At 40.9% G+C, this 12,122-nt stretch overlaps 1 protein-coding gene across 4 annotated transcripts in view; it reads right to left on the bottom strand.

Moving 5' to 3' along the window:
• The window catches only part of TP63 (tumor protein p63), a 222,203-nt gene that overhangs the window by 23,496 nt on the left and 186,585 nt on the right, over positions 1-12,122 (bottom strand). For 3 of the 4 annotated variants that reach the window (XM_032631616.1, XM_032631612.1, XM_032631615.1), the window contains exons 5-9: positions 7,174-7,360; positions 5,086-5,201; positions 3,936-4,045; positions 3,154-3,290; positions 1,176-1,258 (exon numbers count right to left, since the gene is read on the bottom strand). In XM_032631616.1, the coding sequence (XP_032487507.1) occupies positions 1,176-1,258; positions 3,154-3,290; positions 3,936-4,045; positions 5,086-5,201; positions 7,174-7,360 (633 nt within the window). The remainder of the gene's footprint in view (positions 1-1,175; positions 1,259-3,153; positions 3,291-3,935; positions 4,046-5,085; positions 5,202-7,173; positions 7,361-12,122) is intronic. The other variant, XM_032631613.1, reaches the window with a different exon arrangement.

Genomic DNA, 12,122 nt, shown 5'->3' with positions numbered 1-12,122 from the left:
CTTGGAAGGTAAGAATTGTATCCTACCGATCTCTAAGTGCTCAGGGTCTCGTATTACTGCCACTCAACAAATACCAACCAAATTCATGGTAAATTAAGAGTTCTTTTTTTTTCTTTACACATTTCAGTTTGGCTAATTCTTCACTAAAAATAAGATGTAACAGAATACAGGGTATCTCCTCCATTAGTACAAACTGAAATTTCATGAGAAAAACAGCTCTTCCAGTGGTTTCTATCTCATCAGCTGAAAACATACTAGGTCTTTTGGAATATCTAGTATAGCAGGAAAATGTTTAACTTAGAGTCCGTATGTCAGTTTCCATATGTAGGCTGAGAAACAAGACACTGAGAATCTTAGCTAACTCACTGTCTAATTATTCTGCCAGCAAGCAGTCTAATTCCCTTACCCGACCTTCAGGGCCCGAAGAAGGAAGGGCAGCAAGCACGGCACACCCAAACCTGTGGCCTAGTGTTAATCCCAGTCAGATCTCCTGGCCTAGCTTGTCTGTGTCGCAAGTCAGTGTAGATGGCATCAAGAGATATACTGGTTACCCAAACTCTGCTACCACTCTAGACAGCAAAGACCTAAGGTAATAAGAATTCGATGAACTACAACCATAGCCTAAAAAGGGGCACCTTGGTGACCTTGAGAGGGCTTATATTCCTTGTAGGAATGAAAAACCCTCCTGCACAATAACTGGGCCAAGTCTCTGGCCATTCCCATATAATTGAAGAGTCTGCCTGACTTGGATTTCTTTATAGCACTCCCTAAGAGAAATCCCAGGCAATTCACTATGTATTATCGACTTTGTGAATGCCTTCTGACAAAATTTTAGTCCTAAATTGGTATGACCATGCTGTCTAAAATCATCTTATCCCTCTTAAATAATGAAGTACAAATTAATTTTAAATATTGGCATAAGAAAAATTTTATTAGGAAGGTAGCTTTGACTGGGTGAGCCGTAAGTAGAAGAGCCCACACTTTTAATATGTTCCAGAACTGTAGAGGGAAGGAGTAATTCCCTAATTTTGCAAAAAATAAATTCTCTGTTTTATCTCACTAGTCTCCATCACCCTCTTCTCATTGTCACAGATAATCGAAAGATGACCCCAGAGTAAAAGCTCATTCAAAGAAGGTAAAAATGAAGCGATCATGAATACCCAAGGGAGACTCACTGGTAAGTATAGCAGTTCATCATCTGGGGATCTTCGTTTCTTGATGGATGTCATCTGGATGCCATGTGTATTTTGACGAAAAGCTGGTGGAGGAAAAATGCAAGTTTCATCCTGGGAACATTTCTGAAGCAATAAATACATTTATTACACAGACAGTAGCACAAGCAACACTTATGAGATTAGAATTTCTAGTTCTAAGCAGCCAGTAATTGGTGATGATTGCTTTTACCTTAGGTGTAAACCTAGCAATAATGAAGCGGGGAGGAGGGAAGGTGAGGGAAAACAAATGAAAGAAAACCCCAGGGGAGGTCGGGGAGGCTGGGAAATGGCCTCTGGCTTAAGTAGTGCTGCAGGAATCCTTGTTTCTTCCTGGCATGGGTCTGTGAACAGCTGTTCAGGAAAGGAAGATACATTGGTTTTGTGTTTTATTTTTCAGGTCATTTATCTTCCAAGGAGGTAAACGCATGCTATAGAGGTTGTCTTGCCAGTGCATTCAGCCTTGTGAGTTTACCCTTCCGATGTCAGTATGTACATCGCACAACTTCTGATAAGCAGTCTCTCTTTCTAGGACCTCAGTCTTCTCTTTGGTAAAATGAGTGAATTAATCTCATAAATCCCTAAGGTTTCCACAAGGTAGAAACTACACCCAGGATCCAGGGTATAGAGAGGATTCTCCTACCAGAGTTCAAATAATCGTTCTTACTGAAAATTACTGATTTGTTGGTAACTGAGGTGCTCAGGGAAGTGTATGGAGCTAGGCCAACAGACAGACCCAAGAGGAAAATAAGGGTGGAGATATAATTATGGATATTATATGTACTACTGATATGGTATATATAATATAAATCCTATACATATGATTTTTTGAGGAGAAAAAGAGACTAACTGGAAAAGCAAATCACACTGAACAGCCAGAAGTTAATGGAGGTCAGTTGTTATAACACTGTTGTCCTGTAAAATGCGACAAAAATTTTTATTTCTTCTGCAGAATAATCAGTAAAAAGACTAAAACCTTTTTCACGATACAATTCATAGTGTGATGTTCTTTACAATACTTGCTGTAGTGATATCAGGCTTATGCAAGACACCTTCTAGAATTATGTGTCACGCTTTAGTAGCTCGTGTGGATCAATGGTTTTCAAACGCTTGTTACCTGAAGAACCTCTGTTACCTGAAGGCCTCTGGGGACGTGTACCTCATGGGCAAGAGGTGGTGTGAGTGGAGCATGAGACCACAGCCCACCCCGACTCCCGCTTCTTCAGCTACAGCAGCTCTGCTTTGCATTTTGCATTCTTTGAAATATTTCTTTAATAAAAGCTTTTACTGCTTAAAAAGACCAGTTGGGAAACAACTGACCTAAATCATTAGCCTCACTGTAAATGATGTAACTAAAGCCCCAAGTGGGTCCTACACATCAAGATTCAATGAAACCCAGATCTGCATATTTCCCAGACTGTGCTTTATAAAATGTGTTCTTAAATCTCACTATTCCCCCAGACTCATGAGGAAGGCAGGTGGCATTTTCAACCCTCACGCTCAATAAGAGAAAAGTAAATGGATACCACTAGGCTAAGATACTGCTTCTCAAACTTTAATTGGCAACAGAATCACCTGCAGGTCTTACACAACATAGGTTCCTGGATCTCACACCCAGAATTTCTGATTCAGCAAGTCTGGGAACTAGGAATTTGCATTTCTACCCAGTTTCCAGGTGATGCTGACGTTACTGGTTTGGCAGTCATATTTGGAGCGTTGCTGACTAAGAAACCCTCACCGTGATGATTTGCTTTTGAAAAGCTATAGTGTACACCTGGAGTCCATTTCAGCGAGAGCTGCTCCCATCAGCTCTGGGGCCCTGGGTCATACTTGTCTCTAAAGCCCTTAGGTCTTATTCTGCAGCTTCTCAAAGATCACTCCCCAGCCCCCCCTCTCTGGAGAAGACTTAACCCTACCCCATTTGGCCACTACAGCTACTTACGGCGCTTCGTACCATCACCGTTCTTTGTGCTGTCCGAGACTTGCTGCTTTCTGATACTGTCTTCATCTGCCTTCCTATCTCTCCCTGGGCAAGCACAGATCCGGGCCTCAAAACAGCGGCGGCCCAGGACTTGCCCACTAGGAATTAGAGAAGAGGAGAAGAAAGGGTTAAATTAAAAGAATTTGAAAAGACCCCTGCTGGCCATCACCAGTGCACCACCACTACCAGCTCCCCTATGGCTGCTTTGAGGATGGGCCCCAAAGCATCTGGCGGAACACAAAAGTGCTTACACGCCATGAGCAATATTAGTAAATAGCATCCATTTGTTCTGCAAAGAACCTCCAAGCCATTAGCTGAACAGCTGTATTTAGCTACATATTTTGAAGGAAACTTGAGTTAAGCCAGTGGATGTCTCCAGATAAAATCCCCATAGGCAGCTCAGACTTATTCAAAGAAACTGTTAAATGCCTTAGGGGCCACATGAAAACAAACACTGTCGAATCAGAAACTATTCCAGTCAAATGTCAAGAATTCAGGTATGAAGCGACTTGAACACCTTCGCAATTCTTTTTTTTTTCTCTTCTACCTTTACCCACCCCGTCCTGTCTCCACTTTCTTAGATCTTTTATGTAAGTGTTTGCAGCAAGGATTTAAAGCACAAAGGACAAAATCAAGGGTAGCTCTCTGCCGCACATGCAAAGGTAATGATAAAGCAAACACAATTTCACTTTGCCCTCTGCCCAGAGTTTCTACAGAATGACAATTCTGCAAATGCCACTTACTCTCTGGTTTCCAGAGTAACGATGATTAAAATTGGACGGCGGTTCATCCCTCCAACACAACTGCTGTTACACATGAAATTGTACAAGACTGTCGTGAATTCAGTGCCAACCTTAACACGGAGAGGGGGAAAAAACAGTCGGTGTTAACCATGGTTTGAACTGACGTTCTCTCTTCTCAGTTCTTCCTTCTTAGTTCTCACTTATTTAAACAACGCCACTTCTGAGGAAGCGATATGCCTTCTTCTACAAAGGCAAACAGTGAAATTCACAGTAGCTTCTTCTTTGCCTTGGATCTTGGGACGCTTAAAGCTAATATCTGTAACATTGGACCCTACCCAAGGTGAAACAGGCTTTTAAAAAATAACCATCTTTGACCCTACATATTCATTTGCAAGCTGATCATATCACCTAATTCAAATAGGGTTCATCACATATACGAAAAGAGAGAGATGAAAAAATTACTAACTGTAGCAGTAATGCTCCAGGGATATTTTCCTGAGGTGGATAAAAAACAGTACAACATATATGTGAATGTACACTTCTATAAAGTACACTCTGGAGCTTCAAAGGTCCTCAGAATTAAATTATCTAGTCCAGAATATGAATTTATGGGTGAGGCAATCTGAAGCCCAGAGATGGAGAGTTATAAGCTAAAGGTCCACAGAGTGAGTCAGCAAACGAAGAGTCTCTGTTCTCACTACCCCAGTGTTCTTTCTGCCACACCACTCTGCTTTTCTAACCTGCGAACCTGTACGTTCAAACTTCAGCTAAGAGTTCCATCTTAGGGTCTCCCATTTTCAGGCCACTGTAAAAATACTTGTATCCAGTACTCGTGTACATCCACTACTAGCTGAATTGCCAGTTAAGATCTCTGGGTAATAATGCCACGTATAAACTCAACTGTAGATTCAATTATTGTCTGCCTTTAAGATGGGAACATGGGCACAGAGCCACATTACCAAGTACAAATTTAGCACAAATTTAGGAGTTTTGAAGGGGGATAGAGAAGTGGCCTGTGGAGAAGAGGGAGAGAAGAAACACAAAAAGGTTAGTTGTTTTATAACAAGGACTAAAATAGAAATTGATGCTTGAAACACCCCCTCTCACCAAAACTAATAATCTCAAGTTTGCCCAATCCTTATCTGTTTACCTGAGGTGGCTCATAAGGTACAAGCACACTCTGTCTTCCTGTGATGGGGTCTTCTACGTACTGGGCATGGCTGTTCCCTTCTACTCGAATCAAATGACTAGGAGGGGCGATCTGTCCTGCAGAACGGAGAAAGAAAAAAAAATTCTTAGTTCTTCACTCTCAAAACAAAGAAAACAAAACGAAACTGTATGGACAGAACATTGGTGGCCAAAGAAATGGCTTGTGTAATAGAGGCAATATACATCCTTGAAAAGAGGAATCGATCCTGTTGCCAGAGATCTAACACATGAAAGTATCACCACCCATGTAGCCACAGAAAGGACAGGAATGTTCATCTGTATTTAAGGGAACAGTCCCATGTTTCTGATGCTCAAGGTAAACAATTCAAGCGGTAGAGAACTCTATGACTACACCTCTGACCTGATCCATACAGGTGATTTTTCTAGCTTCTCTGGAAAATGGAAGAAAAAGGAGCAAAGTTAATTAAAAAAATATAGTAGCTTGAGAGAAAATACTGCTCCCAAATTGACCATTAAAAACACTAAATAGGAAGCTACGGATGGCAAGGATATAACTTTCAATTTGCCTATTCTTCTTTTCATCATGAAGTCTCCATCTTACTTTGGTCATAAAGCTGGGAAACTTACTGTTTTTATTGCGCTGCAAGAGCCCCAGGTTAGAGGGTAAGAAAAGGCAAGCAAGTTTTAAAAGAGTATAGGCAAAGTTTCACAAAATGTGATACCTGGTGGAACTCGAAAAGAAAGAAGCTGCTCCCAGAGTTAATGACGTGAAAGTGTTTTTTAACCTTTGGCTGCACTCATTCTACAAATCGGATATTCAATACAAGTAAAGAGCTAAGTGTATCAAGATGCTCTCTGCTCTCTGAAGCATCATCTATTATGGCAAAAACTAAAAACAACTATTATGTCAAACAGTGAGAAAAAAAAAAAGAAATGCTTATGTCACCTTGAGGGATGGAGGGCAATTATGGAAACCTATAATGAAGCCTAGGGAATAACCTTTATAGCATATTGTTAAGTGAAAAGCAAGATGCAAAGGTATGGATAAGGAGATCATATAAACAAGGACTAGAGATTAGTCTGTAAAATATAGTTGTATTAAGCTGGGAGGATTTTAACTTTCTCTTTTTAAATGTCTATTTTCTTTCTCCATTACTTTTTTCTCTAGCATCTATTATGTTCTCTACGTATACACATTGGCTACCTACCAATCTTTCTATTTTTCATATAATTTCTATAAAAAGTATCCTAACTCCCAACCCTCCTGCACCCTCATCACTCTTTGATGAATCTTTTTGCTTTCTTCTGTCCTTCTTTTCTATTTTTCTGTCTTCTTGACTTAGCCTGCCTTCAAAGAACTTTAGAACAGCAGATGTAAGGGGACCCTTGGAAATAATGACCTCTTCTGTAAAACTATTACTGGATCTGAGGCTCAGAGGCTGGGGCCTAACTTACCTATGGATACAGCACTTAAAGGTAGCCCCAAGATACCTGCTGTTTGACTCCCAGTCCTTCACTTTACTGTTTCCTGTCCCCAGCTCACGTTCTAGATCTTCTATTAACTCGTCTTGTCCATTATTTGTCTTCATTTCTTTTTCTTAGTTCCTACTTCCTTCTTCTATTTTTTTTTTTTTTTAATATTTCTCATCTTTTATGCTCCTATCTCTTCCCCTTCTAGACCCTAATTGGTCTGGCCTTGACAATCACCCTGGGAGAGGCACTGAAGCCCCTAGCCAGGGCCCAACAGACCAGGGGCCACATGTTCTCCTTAAACCCTCCCATTAAAAAAAAAAAAAGAAGAAGAAGAAGAAGGAAGCAGTAGTAGGGAGTAGAGAGGCAAGTCTAGGTCACTGAGCAATTACCAATATTAAAATAAACAGTTCAATCATTGTGAAAGCCTGAAATTTACTCATTATTCTCAGACAGTCTTGTCAGCCAAAAAGGTAGCCTGAGCTGCCATCAGCCAACAGAGGTTGGAACCAGGTAAGTGGGCACCAAACAAAAGTCTCCACAGGAGCTCCATTTCAAGGAACTTAGTTGAACGGCCACAGATCCCCATTCTCCTTACCCTCGTTGAATTCACGGCTCAGCTCATGGTTGGGGCACCTTTTCACCACTTCAGTGACATGCTCGGCCTTCTTGTAGACAGGCATGGCACGGATGACAGCGCCCTGAGGAGGTGGGGTCATCACCTTGATCTGGATGGGGCATGTCTTTGCAATCTGGCAGTACAGTTTCTTCAGTTCAGTGGAATACTGCTTAGAGATGGGCCAGTGGTGGAGGAAAGAAAAGAAACAATAGGAGATACTGTTCAAAATACCTGTTCAAAATCAGAACAAGGAACATGTATCTACTTTCTGTAAACACATACCTTTATAGCTGCCTGTATGAAACCGAGCAGGACCCTGTGGGGCTCCTGGGTAGAGAAGCCTTTCCAGGTGCCCCGTTCCTTGTTTGTAGGGAACAGACTCTAGCCTCCATGACCCTCCCTGAGCCCCAAAGGGAAGTTTCAAACATTTGCTAATCAGGGAAGGGAGAGGATGCAGAGACAAATGAGGAGCAGCCAAAAAACAATAGTGCAGCCTCGGGGCAGGTCCTGGTTCTGCCTCAAGGGATCCACAAAACAATATCTTTGAGCTCCTTATAGAACCAAAACCCCCAACAAATGGAGTGAGCATTCTTCATTCCAGAGAAGACCACCTGAGGCCAGATTAAAGCAACCAGAAAAACTCATCAGACTACCTGAGACCAGACTAAAGGAGTGCAGCCTCTGCACACGCCCTAATCTTATCATCAACTCTGCCCTTGAACCATCACTATAAAACTCCTCACCAAATCCTCCAGGGTTGGGTCACACAGCTATTGAGGGGAGGAGCCCACTCTGCCCCCCCTTTGCCTGGCAAAACAATAAAGCTATTCTCTTCTATTTCACCCAAAACTCTATATCTGAGATTTGATTTGGCACTGGTGTACAGAGGCTGAGCTTTCGGCATCGCGTTCACCGTTGGCTACTATATGCAGGACACCTAGCAATCTTATTCGAGGGCATTCTATTCATTGATCAAATTAATCATTTCTTTCCACTTTAAATAAAATCCTATGTCTACACACTATTTCACATTTATCAAAACACATTTATGTCATTATTTCCTGCTATCTTCTCTTTAGGATGAAGAAAGAGATTCTCAGAAATATCTCAATGATTAATGCTATGAACAGCTTTACAGAGCACCAGAAACTAAATGGAAAAACAATGTTCTCATGTACTGAGTATTATTAAACAGACTATAATTAATCCCCCCCTTATAATACTCAGAGGAATTAGGGTTTATGGAAAAAAGATGTTTTAAGATAGAATATCTGGCAGATAGCGAAGACATTTTACCTGAGGTCAACCAACTAGAAAACTGCAAAGCAAAATTTCCCGCAAATGACTGCACTTATCTTCTAAGGTCATAGCCTAAAAGAATGAGGGATCTGGAAGGGGCCACTTGGTCATACGCTCTCATGAAAGAAGGACTGCTCTGCTACAACACAGCAAAAAGATTATCTTTTCACTCACAAGTGACTGAAATTTTTCCTCCCCACACTACCTTCTGTAGGGAGAGGAATTTCAGTGGTTGGTTGACTGTAAAATTAGAAAATAGGGTGGAGAAAGCATGACACCTTGAAGAAAAAGTTCCATCCTTGTTTCCTCTTCCCACCTCTGAAACCATATAGAAAGTCTACATTCTAATCTTTATACTATAATCCTTAAACCTTATCACGCCTGTTCTCTGGGTCAATGCCTCATCACTGCATTCCTCCTCATTCTGATGTTGAGTGAAACCACCCAGGTAGTGGGATTGCTGGCCAAGAGCAGGGTACCCAGTAACACTTACCCAAACAAAGGTAAACAGACACACAGTTACAATCCTAAATTGGCAGCAACATCCTTCCAGGGAAAAGACACTGGGGAGCAGGAGCCAGAGTGGCAAAGGGATTCATTATTGCTATGTTCCAACCCAACTCTGAATAGAGGCAAATGTCCCATGGAAAAACACATTTAAAAGGGCTTCCCTGGTGGCGCAGTGGTTGAGAGTCCACCTGCCGATGCAGGGGACACAGGTTCGTGCCCCGGTCGGGAAGGATCCCACATGCCGTGGAGCGGCTGGGCCCTTGAGCCATGGCCGCTGAGCCTGCACGTCCGGAGCCTGTGCTCCGCAACGGGAGAGGCCACAACAGTGAGAGGCCCGCGTACCGCAAAAAAAAAAAAAAAAAAAAAAAAAAATTGCTTTACCTCTTCCTTTTGAAATATAATATTTATTTAAATAATTTTTTTTCTCCCAAGCATTTCATTATATGAAATTTTCAGTTAAAATTTTCTTAATACTAGACGTGTATTACATAATTGTTTCTCCATGCCCACAGGTCAAGGATTAAACACAGCAAAAGGGTTTTATATAGCGTGAAGAAATAGGAAGCATGCCATAGATCAACCACAGAAAAAAAATTCTACTTGGGAAACACTGAAAGAAATCTAGGTAGATATTTTTCCTCTAGTGTTTTTAACCGATGACTTTACAAATAAAGACAACGTCTTAAAGCATGTTATGAACTCATTTTTATTGAGAACTCTCAGAAAATAAGCATATCTGTTTGTGTTTTAACTAAACTAGGAGATGTACAATCTAAACATGAGTTTCATAAAATGCACCTTAGGAAAGATGATTGCAAAAAAAGTTTGTCAGCTAACACCTAAAGGCAAATAAGGCACCCATCCAAGCGTGTAAAGATTGCAAGAAAAGAAGGATAAGTAGGACAGTTAAGAGAAACGTTCTGTTTCAATAGCTGATATACTGTAAATCACACTTGACAGACTAAAACGTAAAAGTAGTAAGAACAATCTCAGGCTTCATCAGGTTAAATCTTCACTCATCCTTAAGAGGTGGGAGGGGGAATCTAATTTCTGTGTTTCAGTAATGATATGCAATAATAACTTCACCATTTTCTGAGCTCTGGAATAAGAAATTTAATCTTCACAGAAGCCTAATAGGAAGGTACTACGGATCTACAATCTCTTATCTGAAACCCCTGGGGCCAGATGTTTCAGAATCCAGAATTGTTTAGATTTTAGAAAGGGAGTAGAGTTCATATAGCGTATGTTATAAACACCTCCAGGAGGATTTAGTGGGCCACCCTATAATCAAATCTTAATATTTCTTCAGAATTCATGAAGATTCACACTAAGTAGGAAATGGCCATAAACTCTCAATGTTCAGGCCAGGTTTCACCACCACCTGAGTTTGCCACGAACTTATGAAATTAAAACAAAACCAAAGCAACTTTTGTTTTTCAGAGTTCTTTGAATTTCAGAATTTCAGATAACAGATAATGGATCAGTATTATTATCCCCATTTTATAGATAAGAAGAAGGCAGAGGACTTGCCTGAGGTCACAGAGAAGATCTGGTTAACAACCAGTATATAGGAATCATCCATAGTCCTGGGACAGTAGTTCCTCATCTCTCATTCTCTTGGCTCTGCGGTGCATATTTCTGTACTTTTATTTTTTTCTAATTCTCAAACGTGTGGCTATTTGCCGAATCAACCTAAGAGGTATACAGTCTTCTCTAACATTCAAATGGAGCTCAAAAATGATCTACTTACCATGAATAATTCCTCTTTATTTATTTCTCAATATAATAATGTTTGCTCATTTCAGTGCAGGGAGAAGCAGCAAGTGAGAGAAGGGAAACAATCCTGGACTAGGAGGAGGCCGACCTAGAGGCTAGGACCAGCTGTCTGTCAGTAATTCTATTACGGCTCTGGGGAATTCATGAAAGAGGTCCTGCTCTTTCACATGGTGTATGAAGGCCCTTTGTATTCTGGCTTTATCTTCCCCTCATTCCTTCCCCTCACCCCGCAAACACACACACTTCCCACTCCCATGTTCTACCCATGCAAACCTCATCATGCCTCAAACACACCATACATTCATCACCCACAATTCAAACATACTTTCCTTCTGTTCTCCACACCGTGCCAGGAAAATTTAGATATTACTCTTCAGCTAGGGCTGCATCTGGGGCTATAAACCATATTTTCCAATTTTAGTGATGAGGGTTTACTACTGACTAAATCTAAATGTCTGACCAGGGCCAGGATACGTTCCAATTGTTGCTTCCAGTTAAACTTCCAGAACTGCTGTTCAGTAATCAGAGGGGCTGAAGTGGTCTGGCATGGTTCCTTCTTGACAAAGCCAAGTTTCTGCTACTCTATTTCCTTCATTATTTGCAAATTGGTTCTGTGATGACATTTAATATTTTTCCAGTACTAAATTCAGTCTCCCTGGCCTACAGTGTATTCATAATTCCTTAGACTTGCCCGCTTCCCCCACCAAATAGCCACTATCATCTTCACCAATTTTCCATGCTTCTACAAGATCACTAAAAACGGGAATCTAATTTATGCCAAGATTTTAAAATACCCTGGTGATTCAAGTCAGCAGAGACTACAAATTGGAATACATCTGGATTCTTTTAATGTCTCTCTTCCTCTCTGGGGCTTTGAAAATTGACCTCTAAAATGCTCCCAAACATTGACCTGAGATTCTGTAAATCTAAAGACCAATTTCTTCTTTTGGGTATGTATGCTTTGTTTTCCTTTAATCAGCTTTGAAGTGTAATTTACTATAAAAAAACACCAACTTTTAAGTGTACATGTTGGTGACTTTTGACACGTGTACACTCTTATGTAACCACTATCATGAGTAAGATACACACCATTTCCATCCCCTCCCCAGCCTTCCCCGAGTCCCCACCCCTCATCAAAATTATCTTTTTCCCCTTTGCAGTTAATCTTCACCCCAACCCATTCTCAGGCAATCTGTACCTGCTTTCCCTCGTTACACTTTTGCCTTTCTAAATTTTTATAGAAATGGAATAATACTGTACATTATGTGCCTGGATTCTCTCACTTAGCATAACGCTTCTGAGATTCACTGATGTTTTTGCATGTATCAGCATTCTATTTTATT

Source organism: Phocoena sinus, chromosome 4 (assembly GCF_008692025.1).
Source record: "Phocoena sinus isolate mPhoSin1 chromosome 4, mPhoSin1.pri, whole genome shotgun sequence".
Lineage (NCBI taxonomy): Eukaryota > Metazoa > Chordata > Mammalia > Artiodactyla > Phocoenidae > Phocoena > Phocoena sinus.
Note: the sequence above shows the minus strand (reverse complement) of the source record. Positions and strands in the feature narration are given on the sequence as shown.